At 36.5% G+C, this 17,199-nt stretch overlaps 1 protein-coding gene across 1 annotated transcript; it reads left to right on the forward strand.

Annotated features, from left to right (window-relative positions):
- The first annotated feature begins 1,318 nt into the window (after positions 1-1,318).
- FAM3C (FAM3 metabolism regulating signaling molecule C) lies at positions 1,319-17,169 on the forward strand. The gene is made up of 9 exons (XM_062491065.1): positions 1,319-2,027; positions 6,243-6,347; positions 7,462-7,491; positions 7,885-8,008; positions 11,834-11,892; positions 13,400-13,450; positions 13,917-14,001; positions 15,949-16,075; positions 17,080-17,169. Exons 1-9 carry the CDS (start codon positions 2,015-2,017, stop codon positions 17,167-17,169), a joined length of 684 nt encoding a protein of 227 aa, XP_062347049.1. The 5' UTR covers positions 1,319-2,014.
- The last annotated feature ends 30 nt before the right edge of the window (positions 17,170-17,199 follow it).

Below are 17,199 nucleotides of genomic sequence, written 5' to 3' on the forward strand. Positions count from 1 at the left end.
CCATACTTAAAGAAGAATGTGTATTATTTGTTGATGCAACAAATAATGATCCCTCAGATAGGTGAAAGGGGATGTTGAGATAAAAGCTGTCAAGGTTAGATCATACAATTATTCCACTTAGATTCTTCTTTCTGGTGTTCATATTCTTGTTTTCATTCTTTAAATTGATGTTGTGTTTTTGTTCAGAGTAAAACAAGAAAGGAAACTTTTTTTTTTTTCAGTGCAGACTTAAAACAAGCTTGTAGCTGTTCAAAGTACAGTCAGTGTTTATTGCAACATTGATATATTTCTGGGTGTCTGGAAGAAGAAGCCTAGAATAATTCTGTTCACAGACTTTGACATAAAATGAGTTTATCTGCCCCGACAGACTCTTTTTTGCCTTTCTGTCTTGCATTTACAAGACACATAAATACTAGCCTTGCACTGAAAGAAATTATTATATGAGAATATAATATATGGCTACAGTTAAATGGATATATTATGGTCTATAATATGCTGTGAGATTTCCTTTACAGTACAGCATTAGGACTCCAAAACATTTGTCTGCTTTTAAACTTTGGTGATGAGTATTTTCAAATTTGAATAGATTAGAAATAAATATTTCTGTATTTGCAATTATTTTTCCTGTTTATTTCTCTGCTGACCATTTTCTTGTAAACTTGAAGGGATAGAGCACAATGACTGAGTCTTTGGGAAAGAGGATCTGGACACAAATCACTGAATTTGGAGATACTGAACTAAGTGAAGGCAAAAGGTTTTCTGCATAGTACCAATTTTTTCTCCTAGTATAGACCATGAGAACTATGTTCGTGTTTTGGTGCTTGTCTCAAAATAATTTATATTTATAATAGCAGTTTCTCTAATAATTTCTAAAGATGATGTTTTTGATGTTTTTCAAAATCATGGCATAGGACTGTGGTGGGTTAGGGATGCTATAGCTTTTGTGATGGGGGTCTGGGACAGCTGCTTGGATTAGACTGATGGCTGATTACATGTTTTCAAATATTCCTTAGTATAGATGATTCAACAAGATCCCTGAACTGGGGGAAAGTCAGATGAGAGCCAGATGTCCAGGCTCAGTGCAGTGTGGGCCCACCAGAACTGAGCAGGAGCATGGTGCAGAGCCACCCTGGAGCAGCTCTGGCTCTGCAGCAGAGGGCAGATTTAGTATGGCCCCTGGACCCTGCGTTACTTGAGGAGGATGAGGTGGGAGCTTCTGTTCAGAGCCTATGGGGTTTGTGGCCCACTTTGACTCTGGTGACATGTTCTTCCCAAGAAGCTTGTGGATGCTTAGGCACTGTTTGCTTATGGTGGTTTTTAGTTTATTCTGAAATAATGGAGTACTAGGGTTGGTGCTTCTGTCATCATTGACCATCATGTTGTTCCTCTGGCTGTACCTGTGAGTGACAGATGTTGTTATATTTCTGTAATAAAAAGATTAATGTTGACCTTCTTTCAGTTCTGTTGAATGCAGTTTATGTAGTATCCTAGAGACCAAAATGCTTAAATATTCTCTCTCCAAAGCATAGTTTGCTATGCTATATTGCCACATAGCAACTTGTAGCCAGAAGCAGGTAGAGTTTTGAAGGAGTGAAGGTGGAGTTGTTGACTTCAACCACATAGCTTTTGAAAACTAAAGACTGCTTAGATAGAGCACTGGTAAATACTTAGGTCACAAATGGAAGGACTGAAAGTTAAACTGAATTTGTAGCAGATTAGATGAGATTGATGTTTTTTCAAAACAGTTGTTTTGTGGAGAAACAAGTGAAAGCAGACATCCGAAATCCATCTTAAATCCTCCCTTAACCGTGAGTGTTAAGAAATAGGTATTCAGAACAATTGTCGTTAATTTTATTGACTAGAAAATCAGTGGGGTTTTTTTTTTACACAAAAGTGCTTTTTTGGCTGTAATTATGGTGAAGTGTTTTTTAGTTTTTATGGTTTGGTGTTTTTTTTATTTCCTATAGGTGGCTGTTTTAATGCAACAGTGTCATTAACTGTCTGAAGACTAAACATGAGAATAGCAGGTAAGTATGCTCAGTAAAATCAGACTTAAATCATTTATGAAGCAACTGCTATGGACAGCATTGGCAAGTTGTGACAATAAGGTTTTAAAGTCATAGAATCATATAATACCAGGTTAAAAGGGATCTTGAGAATCAATAACTTCTTGGCAGAAGCAAAGTCTAGACAAGATAATTGTCACATGAAAAGTGGAGATTTCCTCAAACCTTTAGTGTTTGATTAGTCTGTCAGCACACCAGGAAAACCAAGACCCTTGTGCCTGACTAGTCTGTGTCCTGTTATGAGCTCCCTTCAGTGAACTTCCTTGTTCTGTTGTGGGGACCCTTCAATGAACTTCCTTCTCATTTGGGTGGATCTCAAGTGACTCTAGTAATATATATTTTTGTTACTCGGTGTAAAATTCTCTTGCTTTGCTGTTACAGATATAGTCAATAAAATATAGACCACATGCTCAGTGAGGGATGGTCATACATTGGAGGCAGGTAACTTTGGGACGATGGTGTGAGTTAATATTACAGTTAAGTTACAAAGAACCAGGTTCATCTCAATCAAAAGTGATTTCACCACAGTTGTTGGTTCAGCAGCCAGATACGTGCTTCTGTCTCCCTTGGTTGACAGGTGCTGTGCAGGTTTATCAGCTACAGAGCACCACCTGATTTCCAGAGAGCCTGGCTAAGGTGTTTCCACTCTGCTCCAAGCCCTGTTGCCCGTTAGCACGTGCTTGAGGTTGCAGATTGTGTGTGTATGGAATCATTGTGGGATAGGTTTTGAGCATACTCACAGCATTCCATCCAGGAAGTAGCAGCTGTACTTTACCCTATAATTTTCACACTGCTATAACTTTCTCTAATTTGAACCCTAGCCCAGCACTCTGTCCAGACAGATTTTAAAATGGCCAGTGCTGGGGAGTCCACCACTTCCTGAGGAGGTTATTCCAATGTCTGATTGTTCTCATTGTGATAAATTTTCCATGTCTAACTGGAATCTTCCCCAGAATAACTTATATTCACTACCCCTCTCGTTTTCTATGTGACTCCTTGCAAAAAGGGAGTCTCCATCTTCTTTGTAGCCACTCTTGAAATACTGGAACATGATACTAAGTTTTCTCTAAATCTTTTCTCAAGGCTGAACAAATGCAGCAGTCTCAGCCTTTCCTCATCTGTCTGGCTTCCCAGTCCTTTGATCATCTTTGTGTTGGACTGTCTCTAGATTGTCCATGTCTTTGTCTTTTTTCTTTTTTTAGTACCAGGGTCCAACACTGAAGGGAGTGTAATGAGTGTGGCCTGACAAGTGCTGTGAAGAAAGAAATAACCTCTCTCTGCTGGTCATGCCCTTGTTGATACAGCCCAGCATCCTGTTGACTTCTTTGCCAGCACCCTCCATTTTTATTGAGCTTGTCCACATGAATCCCCTGGTCCTTTTCCACAGAGCTGCTCCCCAGCTGGGTAGATTACAGTCTTTTCTGTACTCCTGGTTATGATTTCTGTGGTGGAAGACTTTACATTTGTCCTTGTTGTGTTAGCCCGTTCTTCCAGTCCATCCAGGTGTTCCTGCAGATTGGCTCTTCCTTTAGATGCCCACTGCCACTCAGTTTTGTACCCTCATCAAACGTTGTCAGGGTACGCTTCACTTAACTGGGATAGCAGGCATCCTGTCCTACTTCATTGGTGTTCAGTGAAACTCATTTTGGAATTGGGATGGTCGAAGAACAATCACCTTTTAAAATGCTGTAGCTGATCTGCAGTGACTGTTTAAGGTACCATGACTTGACATATTTTGGCTGCTATTTCTGTAAGATGATGAAGGAATAAGGAAATGGCAAATAATTGTCTGAAGCTATTTCTTCTCCACTCACTAAAATTGCTATGTGCTACTTTAAGTGTCTGAAACTTTCTGAAAGGTTGCTGGGAGTTTGAAAATTATAAAAGCCTTTTCATAGAGCTAAGTTACTGTAGTACAGCCTTTAAGACACTAATTCTAGTTAACAGAAGGTAAAGGGGTTGTAAAAAATAAGATCTTTGCTAATATAGCATTAAAAGAAAACATTATTTTAGACATTTTGTCACAGTAGAATAGCCTGTGTAGCAATAGAACAGGTTTGAGTTTCTGGTGCATTGCACTTTTATCAATAGTTACAGTGTTATTTTGCAGAAGGAGAAATTGTTGCCTCTTCTAGAAGAAAATGACACCTTTTCCAAGAGCTTGTTAATGAATGCAATTTTTCTCATTACTCCTAATTTTGTTTTATTAACCATGATATGTATTATTTGGAGCAATTTGTTAAAGTGAATCTGACAAAGAACTGGAAAGTGTTCCAATTTTTATGTGCCTGATTCAGCTGGAAAATTACTTTTCAAACATGTTTAGTTGTTTGTTTTTTTCCTTCCCTTCCATCCAACTATTTTATTTTTTTGCTAAAAACCACAAAGTAGGTATGGCAGTTCCTACAGAATGTTTCACCTGTAGCAAACATGCCAGTTTTGGTTCAAATGCGTAAAGAACCTTCTGTGAGATTTCTTACTGTTCCTTTGAAGGGAGCACTTGCAGTTCACCTGAGAAGCTCAGAATATAGAGTAGAGGGGATGCTTAGTCCTCAGACTGAGTTCTTGTTCATCTCACATACTATATACTAAAACATGCTCTCCAAATGCCACGTGCTAGATGACACATTCCAAAATCTGGTACCATCTTGTGGTTTTAAGCAGTGTTGTTTGAAAAACCTTTTCCCCATTTCTTAACTTCTGTTCAGATCATCTGTTTCTCCAAGGCTTACAATGGTTCCCTTCCTTTCAAGTGCAGTGATCTTTGGAGCTCCAGCATAATATTTTTAAGTTAGGTTTGCACCTGTGTTTTCTAGCATCATAATATGTATATGCTCACACATGAAAAAGAGCAAATTACAAGCAAAAAAACCCTTGTGTGTTTCTTCATCTTTCTTTTCTTTTTCGATCCCCTTATCTTTTTTTAGCCTTTTGGGAGGATTGATTAGCATCTCTCATCCTTCTGAAGGCTGAGTAATCTGTCTATTTTAAGATTTTCTGAGCAGCCCATCACAGCAGCAGTCTGAGATCTGCAGGAGTATATATGTTTGGCTTTTTCTAAAGGATTTGGCTGTCAATCTAAAGAAAAAAAGCATGCTTTAAGGTTGATTCTTCCAACTAGTTTGACATACTGCAGTAAGATAGGAAGGCAGGAGGTTGATCAGATGCCTCCTCACCTGACTTGTTCTCTCAGTCAGTATTTTTTAGTCACTATTTTACAGTCAGTTAAGAGTGAAGTATTCTGTAAAAATGTATTGCAAATTATGCTAAAAAACTGTGAGGTTTGCGGCAGTATCACATACATTTCCATTTGATGTAAGCTGCTGTGGTCACACCTCTTCTTCCAGGGAGTAGATTGGTCACTCAGCACTGCAGGAACTTAGCCTTGTAAAGCTTAGAGCTGCCTATTTCAGTATATTTAAAGGAGGATGGGAGAGGTATGGCTTTTTCTTACTTATTTTAAAATAGGCTTTGAGTCATCAAACTTACTTTTTGAAGGTCATGAATATAAATTTCTTGAAAAGTAAGTGAGAATACTTGTTTCTGGTTGGCTGCTGGTTTGGGGTTTTTTAATTGTTGATGTTTTTTGTTTGTTTGTTTTTTAATGCCATACTCAGATCTGACTGACCATAGCAGACAAGCTGCAGTATATGAACAGATCCCTAATCACTCAGTGTGGGGCATATGTTAAATGGAGGTAGCTCAATTTGAGGGCAGGGGGAAACAGTATTTGTGATCAGTGAGGAACCAGGTACTCATGACTAAGAACACGGAACTGGAATGGGGAAGGTGGGAATTTTGGGCAACAGCCAGGTAGATCATTTTAGTTCATTTGGTTAAGCTGGATTTTCATGGAAGTCTGGTTTCTCCTGGCTGCTGAGCTGAGTTGCTGTACTGTGTTGTCAGACAAGCATGAAGGTAGAGAAAATTAAGACCAGAGTGCATCTGGTATGATAACCTGATGTATTCATGCAGTTACATCCTGCATTATAATATCCATCCATAATATCCATCCCTTTGTTCAGATTCATTCTATTTGGTAGGTCCACAAATGATCATCCTGTTTCTGAGTTCCCCAGGATGTTATCTGGTACACATTTCTCATGTTGCTAATTTTGGTAAACTAATGTTACCATTTGCAGTTAATTTTTTGAAACTTTTTCTGTTTCTTAACAGGTGCTGCAAAGTTGGTAGTAGTCATAGCAATATTTTTATTGACGTTTTATGTCATATCTCAAGTGTTTGAAATAAAAATGGATGCAAACTTAGGACACATATTTGGTAAGCGATGACTTTGTTTTCTCTGGACGTTTGTTAATATTTACTTGAGCCTTTATCAAGAATATTGTATTTGGTTTGCCTTAGGTTCTTCAACTTAAGAATTATGTGTTTATTTTTAATATGTGTGCTTGTTAATTTTTATCTATAATTTGTGTATTAAATTATTTTCTGTATGAAATATTTAACCTACTCTCTTAATCAGTTTGATTATTTTGTCTGCCAAGGATACATAATTTTACCTGCTTTTTTTTGTTTACTGGAAGTACATTCTTAGTGTAGAGTAATAAATTAGGCAACTTGAACCATATTTCTGGAAAGCTGTGCTCTACTTTGCTACTGCTAAAGAGATTTAGAATTTGTTTTGGGAGAGCTTCTTCTCTTCTGCAGGTACTGTGTTAAGTTGAATGTGCAGTAATCAAAACATTTCAGATGTGCCCAGGTGATCTATGCAGATAAAGATTAGCAGTTGAGCTGTATCAAATTTCAGAGTCTATTTTGCTCCAGAATTTTCTTTCAAGGTGCTTTTATTACCAAAAATACCCAAACAATGGATGGGGTGTTTGTAAATTCGTGCTCTTTAACTGTAGATGACTGCAGTGTGAGCTGCCATCCAAACCAGTCAGCAGATACATCTTCAGTAATCATTGAAGAGACAGGAGTGTCATTGTGTATGATGGGGGTACTTGTGTCTCTTCCTATCTCAGGAAAGGGAGTCATGAATGGTTGGGTTGTAGTACACCTGAGCTGCAGGCTTCCAGTTTAGGTGAAAGGAACCCCATCCCAGTGAAGATGTAAGGAGGGAATTAATTTCACTCCAATGCCCTGAACTCCATAAATTCTCAGAGGTTTTGGATCTCTGGGGGTTTTCAACTCCATAACTCTCAAAGAGCCATAAATTAAAGCAGTGCTTCTGAATGGGGTTCCTATTCACTTTCATTCTGCAAATGCATAAAAGGTTTTTTTATTGGAGCATAATATTCGGGTGTATTTGATACTTCATTTCAACCGGCCTGTTTTTATAGGGATACAGAAAGACTTTTACATTTATAGGATATGATATAGCAGATGACACTTTAATAGTAACATCTTGTAAGACTTTCTTTTTTCATTTTAGCTAGATCAGCATTGGATGCAGCTGCACGCTGTGAGTATTCATAGGCATGTATTACTGCTGTGACTTGCTTTTACTAATAACAGAAAGAAAGACTGATGAATTTTCATAGTTAAGAAAGTCTTAATTACACTTCAAATGCAATCAGAAACTAATTTTCCTCTTCTGATTTTCCTAAATTTCTGGTAAAGCCTGTTTTGTAGTTTTGGATTGTGGCTTTTGATGACAGTGCCAGAGCAGGCAGCAGAGTGACAAGAAGTTGAAATAATGAGATACTTCAGGAACTTAGACTATTTTAAACTGCTTTGTAACTGCAGATGCAATAGTGTTTGTGTTTCCTGTCTTCTTTGAATTCCTTCAGACTATATTTGTGTGTTAGCCTACCTGTGGTGTTCTCTAAGATCTTGATTTATTTCCTTTTGAAAGCTACAAAACCTCCAAGATACAAGTGTGGGATCTCTAAATCTTGTCCTGAAAAGCATTTTGCATTCAAAATGTCAAGTGGAGCAGCGAATGTAGTTGGACCTAAAATTTGTGTCGAGGATAATGTGTAAGTATTTTTTCCTGTTGTTTCTAAGTGTCTCTTTCAAGTACTTAGATCACGGCATGTGGTGTTGGAAGGAGATTTTTTTTTTTTTTAATGTCAGTCACACTTTATGCTTTTGCCTTCCATGTGCATTTAAGCTGCTCCAGTTTAGCTGTTTCTCAGCTCACACTGTGTTAGTACAGTTAGCATGTACAGCAGCTGGTGCTAGCTAATGAATTCTAGAGCCAATGGCAACTTCTCTGTGAACAACAGAACCCCACATCATAAATAGGATAATGTATAAGAGAAAAAAATATATTGGTAGCATTTTCCATCACTTTACTCTTTAACTGTAAGACTAGTCTCAAGTGATCTTAAAGAGAAATCTGTTGATAGCTCCAAGTAGCACTCCTGTGTAAGGTTGGCTTAGCTCAAGCCTGGGAGTTAGTTTGCAGCAGAGCATCCCAGTGTAGTTGGGAGCATGTGCTAGCAGGAGCTCACCTTGGCACATACAGACTACAGGCTGCTCCTTCTGATTTCCTCCTTCCTTACTGGTGACTTGCTTGGTGACCTTGGGCAGGCTTATCTAATCTGAGCATGGTATTTCTGCTGGTGTTACAAAACATGCTACTGTCTCATTCTGGTTGCTTAATATAGGAAGCTTAATATCTGTGAAGACTTAAGCTGATTCAGTGATTAAAAGTTGTGAGAATGCAAGTAAAATTTTAATTTCAGGATAGTAAGGTTGTTCTGTTTGGGATTTTTGACTTTTTAGTTGTTGTTGCTTTTTAATGTCCTGCTGACTGATTAACTAAGTAAGAGTTTTGTTATTTCCAAAAAAGGAAAATCCTAGAATAGATATTTTGCTGAAGAAAGTGATGAAAAGAAAGTAGTGGCTGGAAAAAGTCCTCTAAGCAGGCACTTTAGTGCACAGCTATTGGATTCTAAAGTCCAGCTTTCCTTGGCAAAGATCTTTCTGAATTCCTTCAGAGGGGAACTGGTCATGTCTGTCTTAAGTATCCACCAGAAAATTTGATTGATTTTGTGTGATGATCTGCTTTGCTCATACGAGGTTTTATTTCTCTTTCAAAAGCTCTCAACTTGTTGGCTGTAAATTCTTGGAAGAATTCTAAAACTGATGAAGGGCTGCCCTCCTGTGAGAAGCTGTCGCATTGCAGCCTGTTGTGTTTGATGATGCACAAGCTCTCTCAAGTATATGAACTAATATATCAGAGCTCTGAAAAAAACTCATTTCCTCTTGAGTAGCTCTTTTTTAGAGATATTTTGTGAACTCTAACACACAGAAAGGTTTTTCTTTTTCTGATAACTTTGTGTTCTTCCTGCTTCCAAGACAGGACAGCAGGAACGAATTTTCATGATTGGTGAATGATACATGCAAAGTAGAGTATCTTCCTGTGTATTAAATATAAGGATGTCACTTGACTTATGAAAGCACTAAAGTTGCTGATACAATTCAGAATGCAAGTAATTTGTCGATTTTTCTTTTTTATTATATAGATGTTTTAATGTGAAACAGGAATTCTGCTTTATAAAAGTTCAGTTATAGCCTTGTTCTATATTGAGAAGCCATAATCCAAATTAGAAAAAACATGCTGGGCTCATAATCAGAATATTAAATATTGTAGTTGCTACTTCATGGGCTTTTCAGAAGAGGCTATAATTACTTCTTTACCAGCAACTTCTCCATGCAGTTTAATTTTTTAAGAAGCCAGTTGCACATTAGTGCCACAGTAACTCAACAGCAGGGTTGTATGTACTAAATTTCTTTAGTAACTAGTCATTCTTGTATTCAGAATTGCACATATTGTTATCTGAATCCATTATAACTTTATGCATGTGTGGAGTTTCAGTGTCTAGTCACCATATTAGGTATTTGTCTACTGGTACTTATTTACAGAGAATTTTGTAGTCCAAATGAAAGGAAGTTCTTATTCTTTTTTGTAAATTAAATGCCCACTAAATTTTGCAGGAGGAAAAGAATGGGTTCAGAACTTCATTGCCTTTATTCATTTATGTTCCAGTTTTTATTTGCCATATGTTTTTCTTGTTTCGAATGGATGTTCAGACATGACATGAAAATCACATGATCAGAGCAGAAATGATCCTCCAGTGGCTGAAATACTTCTGGGGCTCCCTACTATCCAGAATTGAATTCTGAATTTCAGCAGAAAAATTCAAGTATTTTCTTTCAGAAATTACTGAAATAGTTTTAATTTAAATCAAAGTTTTTGGCTGATAGTATAACTTAAGGGACTAACAGAAGAATATGAACTCTATAATCTCTGATTACTAGTTATTTGAAACCTTTTAAATTCACTCTGCCAAGAGTTGCCTTTATTTGGTAGTCTTTCACAGCCTCTCAGAATGCTGAGTCTGTTTCTGATACTGGTCTATTCACTTTGTCATTCCTCTAAATTTTGGGTTCTCTCTTCATCCTGGGTGTAAGAGATCACCAGAGAAGTTTTTTGACATACTTCTACGATAGACTATTTTTTGTTTCTAGTCCTATCACTGAGAAGTTGGCCTGAGAAAGCTGACATGGAAGCTCTGTGTGTAAGGATGTATTGCTTAGAACAGATGTTCAAACATGACTGGAAAATCATATTGCTGCAGAAGAAATGTGAAAAAATTTTGAACATTACCGGATTGTACATATGTGCAGCCTCTTCCTAAAGCCAGCTAGGGAGGGTAAAGAAATCCTGATCAGGATGTAATTAAAGTGTCTTCTAGAGTGTGTTTGTAACTAAGGACATGTAGACTGCATAGACTGCATTTTCTCTAAAAATAAGATAGCAGTTTGAATACCCGTTTTTTAGCAGATAAGCTTTGGGATGTGCAGCTATATGCTTTTGGTGAGATGCTTTCTTTAATATCATCTGAGGGCTTCTTCGTTATCTTAAATTATGCAATTGTCCCAAACTTCTATTTGTCCTATTTATGTTACCTCTTTTAATCCTAGTTTCAAAATGTTAAAGCTGGGCTATTTGGGGCCTGAAGGCAGAGCAGAATTCTTCACACTGTGTGAACTGCCAGTGAACAGGGATGTGGAGGTCTGGAAGCTTCTCACTGGAGTGGTACAGCCACCAATGGTCTAAGGCAGCACAGCATCCTACCTAAATCTGAACGTTCCTGTTACCTCTTCTTTACCTCTCTGAAGGTTTTCCATTTCACAAGGGGACTCTTCTTTTCAGTCCCTTTGGCCCTCTTGAGTTTGTTCAATGGATTTCTGTCACAGATCGTGACAATTTTTGGGGATGTGTGATTGTAGTCCAAGTGTATGCAACTTTCACTAAAAGTCCCATGAATGTGCTAGCTATTTTTCTTGCAGTTAGGTTTCCTGTTAATTGTATGAGTAACTAAGTGCTTTGCCTGTCTTATTTCTTGGTGTGAATTTAAATGCTTCTGTTTGGTTAGCTTTTAAACTAACTAACACATTTTTGTTCATTGTGTGCTTACAAAAGAGAATAAAACACTGGTTATGTGACCATGATGAGCTCCACAAATTAATATTTGGGTTTTTTAATGCATTAATAACAACTACATAAATAATGGGGATTTTTTTGTGACACTTAATATATAGACATAATTTGAAACCATGATTAAGCAATCAAATTAAATCAATACAACTGGGGATACTTGATGTATTATTCTTAATTCAATGGTGCTTCAAGAACAGATGAGTTCAAGGAGATTTTGTTTTAAGTACTCATGAATGTGTAGTCTTTTAACTATGTCTCTCTTAGAACTTGATCCTATTTAAAAAAAAACAGCAGTATTTCCCATTAGAGGACTGTCTAATTAAAAATCAAAATGTTTATTTTGTTTCAGCTTAATGAGTGGAGTTAAAAATAATGTTGGCAGAGGAATAAATATGGCCTTGGTCAATGGTAAGTGACATTCTAAGGGGACAGATTGTTTTAATTTTAAAATTGTTTCTGAAATGTAAAGTGAAATACTATGGGGTGGTGAAAGTCAAGCACCAAGGAGAAAAGGAAGTATTCAGCTTATTTATATTGAAATAATGTCAGATGCTGACACTTTGTTACAAAGCAGAAAAAGTGCATTTTTGCTTCGAAAACTGGGTTGCAAAAATAGTAATGTGGAATTCTGTGGTGACTGCCTTGTTGATACATCATGTAAATTTCTAATGCACAGAAAATTGGAAAAAGGCATGAGATGCATGCTATTTCTTTTGACCTTGTGTGTTGCCACCACAAATTAAACTGTAGACTGTATTCTTCTGTTGCTCTGTTTTCAGTGAAACTTCTTTAGCATCTTTAACAGTTTTGTTACTGCACAGAAAGACCAGTTCATTATCTCCTCACTTGAATCAGAATATTTGGTCTATAGATCTTATCTGAAAATACATTGTGTTAGGTAATTGTGTTCAGGGTTTGTAATTTTGTTAAAACCTGACAAGTTTAACCGAGTGTTACCTTGAAAGCTGAACTAAATGTCAGCACTGCCATATTTGTCTTTAATATGTAGGAAAGATTCCTTGTAGCACTGAGATAGCACTTTGTTATTTCTCTGCAATGTAAATTCTTATTTGTGGATTGTACTCAAATTTACATCATCTAAAACATAACTTGAACAATACTTCCTAATCCTCTGTTGCTTTCCTAAAATGACTCCATCTGTTCAAAACCAAACTACCTATCTTTGTATTTTGTAGCTCCACCCTTTCTCTCTGTCTTCCAAAATTTAAAGGAATGTATATATTAAAAAAACTCCACCTTCCATCAAATGCTCCTTTATAGCCAGCATAATAATAAAAGGTAATGAGATATACTATATTGTCCACTTTTTTCTTTTTATTCTGGCTGTTGAAATTTACTTAAAATTTCAGTCTATAGCAAAATATGAGTCTAATTTAAATCTTTCTGGCTTTCCGTGTGGTATAAAAAGCAGTCTAAAGCTGCACTGTCTTGTTTTACAAAACCAACTTTAAAAAAAGGCAGATGTATGAACCAAATATTCTTTGTTGGTTTTAGAGCCTTTGGGTATTATGATTTATTTTAGATTCCACTTGAAGCAAAATCAGAAATTTGCCTAAAATCACAGAATGATCTATGCTTGAAGGGATCTTTAAGATCACCCAGTTCCAACCCCCTCTGCCATGGCAGGGACTTCTTGCACTAGACCAAGTTGCTTAAAGCTGCATCCAGCCTGGCCTTCAACACTTTTGTGGAACTTCTCATTTTCCTGGTACCTTTTCCTGCACTTTTCCACAGACCACTACACTGTTTTCATAAAAGAGAAGTTACCATAATTCATTTATCTAGTATATTCTGCAGCACTTTGTCTGAAAGAGTGTAAGAGGATTTGGGCATGTTATCTGTCAAATAATTTTGGCTATATATGATGGTATCAAATGTTTCTTTTTTCCTTCAGGTAAAACAGGAGAATTACTGGATACTAAGTTTTTTGACATGTGGGGAGGAGGTAGGTACAATTACACTACTCAAAGAGAATTAAATGTGCTTTTTTCTTCCTTCTTGTCCAGACTCCATTTGCTGTGTGGTTTAAGGTGATACTTAAGGGAGTGCTTCACCTCTACCTTTGTGAGGAGAGTGCAACTTTAAAGAAACACAAATAAGTTGAGGTGGGAGGGAATGGTGTGGTTAATCAAACAGACTTGTTCTCCACAGTAGTTCTCATTAGTGGTTATGTCTTTACACAATATGGATTAAACTCCTTTTATAAAATAAGAGTTCTCTGATGCGTTTTAGCTTTCTCTCACTCCACATCTTTTTATGATATATTTACAAATATTATATATATTTTATATATATAAATATTATCTTTACAAATGTTCTTTAAAGTAATGTCTTTGCAGAAAACATTGCAGGTCTTTAAATGCAGAATTGTTGCTTAGTATTAAACAGCTTTATGTTCTCTTTCTTTTCAGATGTGGCACCACTTATTGAATTTCTGAAGACCATCCAGGATGGAACGATTGTGTTAATGGCAACATATGATGATGGTGCAACCAAGTATGTAATTGATTTTAAACAGCAAATGTTGTTTAAACTTTTACATGCTGTTTTATACTGAAAAAAATACACTATTACGCAACCACTTTTAACAAAATTTTGGTCTTCCAAGGTGACATATTTGAAACTGTACTTTCAGTTTATTAGTTTTATAATGCAGATGTGATTTGGGCTCAACAGAAACTTAAAGTAGGCATATATAGGTGTGCTGATTTTTCTGTTGCTGTTAGTTCATTTTGTCTTAGGCTAGTAAATTCAGATAGTCCAGGCATAGGAACATGATTATGAGAATGTACTGTGGTGGAAAGTGCCTGTTCCATCCAGCACTTTCTTCAGATCTGCTCCAAGATAGAGTTTGGTGGTTACAGGATTGTAACCTTTCCCAACCAGCCTGGTCTGTATCCTTACATTTAAAGTCATACAGGTTAGTGGTGTGAGCCTTGTATTTTTTGGCCTCAGTATTTTACTGTTTCAACCTAAAGCTACTCAATTTATCAATGTAAATGTAGCTTTAAATGTCTCCCACAGCACTGTCTTCCAACTTTCACAACTTGGGTCAGTTTCAATAGATACTAAAAATTATTGTATAATATATATTATAATTTACTCCTCACTTAAGTCATCCTATCCAAAGGATTGCTTTTCACTGTGAAAATTGAAACTTCTTTCCTTTTCCTCTGTTGTTTGACTAATAATTAACTTTTTTTATAAAGTGGTCTGTACATATTTTTACCTCATTCGGTTCAGTTTGTTATCTACAACTTGTCTGTATTTTTGATATAGAATCAGCTTCCCTATGACTAAGTCCTGACTTTGCAGTATGGACTCTTCACAGTAAATAGTCAAGTGTGTTTACATCCACTGCTTTTAGGAAAGAAGAAAGCAATTTTCTGGGGTTTTAGCCAAGGTTGGATCGTCTCTCTGTTGTTCTGTTCACTTGTTTTTTTTCTTTACATTTTACCCGCTTCCCTTTCTTCTTCAACATTTTAGATAAAAGGTAGGGTTAGTTTTGCTTCATTAATCATGTTACAGCTGCTATTTTTGAAAGTTTGTATGTAGATAGAATACAGCTAAACAAGAAGTTGTATTTTGCCTTGTCATGCTGGCAGGAACTACTGCTTACTGACAGTACTACAACTACCACTGGTAGTTGATAGCAAATATAAATGCCAGTTCTTGAAAACAAAATTGGAAATAATCAAGCTGCCCTAATGCTTGAGAAGGCTGGAGTATGAGTTGGGCAAATAACCTCCACAGTATTAAACAATTTTCATAATTTTGGCTAAAGTGAGTCATACAGCTATATCTCAATAGGTGGAAGTAATCAGAAGTTTTGTGTCTTGTTTGATAATCAGGCACACTTAGTAACCTAAAGGAAGAAATAAAGAGCTGTTATTTGGAGATTGTGGAGTGATATCTACAGAACTGCTTTCCTTTTGATACTAAAATTATCCTGTTTGGGTTTACAGGCACGTAAACATGCTGTGAGGCAGCATTCTGAACTTTGAATTAACTGCCGCAAGCAGCTGAGAACTTATTTCAGATATTTATTTCATTCTTCTAATCTAAAATAGTTTTTACTTTATCTAGACTTAAGTCTGAGCCTGCAAACAATGTTTACTTTAAAGGCTGACTTTTTTAGTTGCTTGGAGAATTGCTAACAGAAGTTGAGATGTATAAATTCTCACAGGAGAGGGTTCTTGGCTTTTGTTGGTGTAGTGATAGGCTTATATCCTGGTTCCTTTAGATTATAGTATGAAAGAGCAGCACTTGTTGCATCAGGTGATTTCAGAACTAGCCTTACCTGATTCTGAAAGATAGATCTTGCCCAATATTGACTGACTTAAACTATATTAAATAAGATCTAAGCAGACTGGTTCACTGAGCAATGAAAACTCTAAGGGCATGTATTTTATTCACATACTGAACTCCTCTGGTTTTCTCAAGGCTTAATGAGGAAGCACGGAAACTGATTGCTGAATTAGGAAGCACATCCATTACTAACCTTGGCTTCAGAGACAACTGGGTCTTCTGTGGTGGAAAAGGAATTAAGACTAAAAGCCCATTTGAACAGGTTTGTGATTCTGTAACTTCCTGGAATTTAACAGCTTGCATTAATAGAGGCATAGCATGTCTATGGCAGTTCTGGCACACAGTGTTTTTTTTCAAGTTTTTTCCTTGAGTAGCCTCCTCCTTTTAAACATACAAAAAAAATTCTTCAGTGACTCATAAGAAAAAAAAAAAAATTATATAGTGTAGATCATACTATGCCAGTAACTAGATTATTCCTCTTCTTAATGAATCAAATTAAACTGAAGAATTCAAAACTTTCTGCCTGAGCTGTATTTTAGATGCATTAAGAACTGTGAACTTCCAAGAGATAAGTGTGTAGTTAAGGTGTTTCCAGCTGTTAACTTTGCTCTTCTCTTAAATTGCTGCCATCTCAAAATTAGTGAAATAGAATACATTCCCATGCTTTAGCTGTTACAATTCAGCATGTCAATGTTGCCTTTAATTGCTGGTAAAAATAGCTTTGTATTAGCAGAATAAGGAAGATGTGTTTTCTGCCAGCTTTATAAGAGAGGGGAAACTAAGTGCAGAAGCAGTGGCTTCTCTTGGAAGAGGGAGGAGACTCTTAGAGGCAATAATGTCTTACCTGATTCCAGATGGTTGCTTGGTGGACAAATAAAATCTTCTTTCAAATCTCGCTATTTTTTTTCATTGCCCTCTTGTTTATTTTTCTTGTTTATTTTTACCTAGTTGGATCATGCTTTAATGTAGTTGGTCATTTCCTTGCTTCTCTCTTCCTAAGCAAACATCTATAATAAAATTTGAAAATGTTTTCCCTGTATGGCTTAACTTTTTACCATACGCTTGTCTGAGCAAGTTACTTGAAATCGTTAACTTTAACTGGTTAATACTTACAGATTTGTTATATTTGATTCAAAGCACAAGAAGTTAATAATGATAGTTTTTCTTTGTCCATGACCTGAAAATAAGTACCTGTCTTAAAGCTGTGAGTCAAAGCAAAAGGATAAATGACTTCATGTTAACAGCACCGATATTTTCCATTTATAGCACATAAAGAATAACAAGGACACAAACAAGTATGAAGGCTGGCCAGAAGTTGTTGAGATGGAAGGCTGTATCCCTCAGAAGCAAGACTAAATGAAAACAGAAGAAAAGGAGGCAGAATAT

The sequence above is a fragment of the Cinclus cinclus genome, chromosome 4, assembly GCF_963662255.1.
Source record: "Cinclus cinclus chromosome 4, bCinCin1.1, whole genome shotgun sequence".
Classification (NCBI taxonomy): domain Eukaryota; kingdom Metazoa; phylum Chordata; class Aves; order Passeriformes; family Cinclidae; genus Cinclus; species Cinclus cinclus.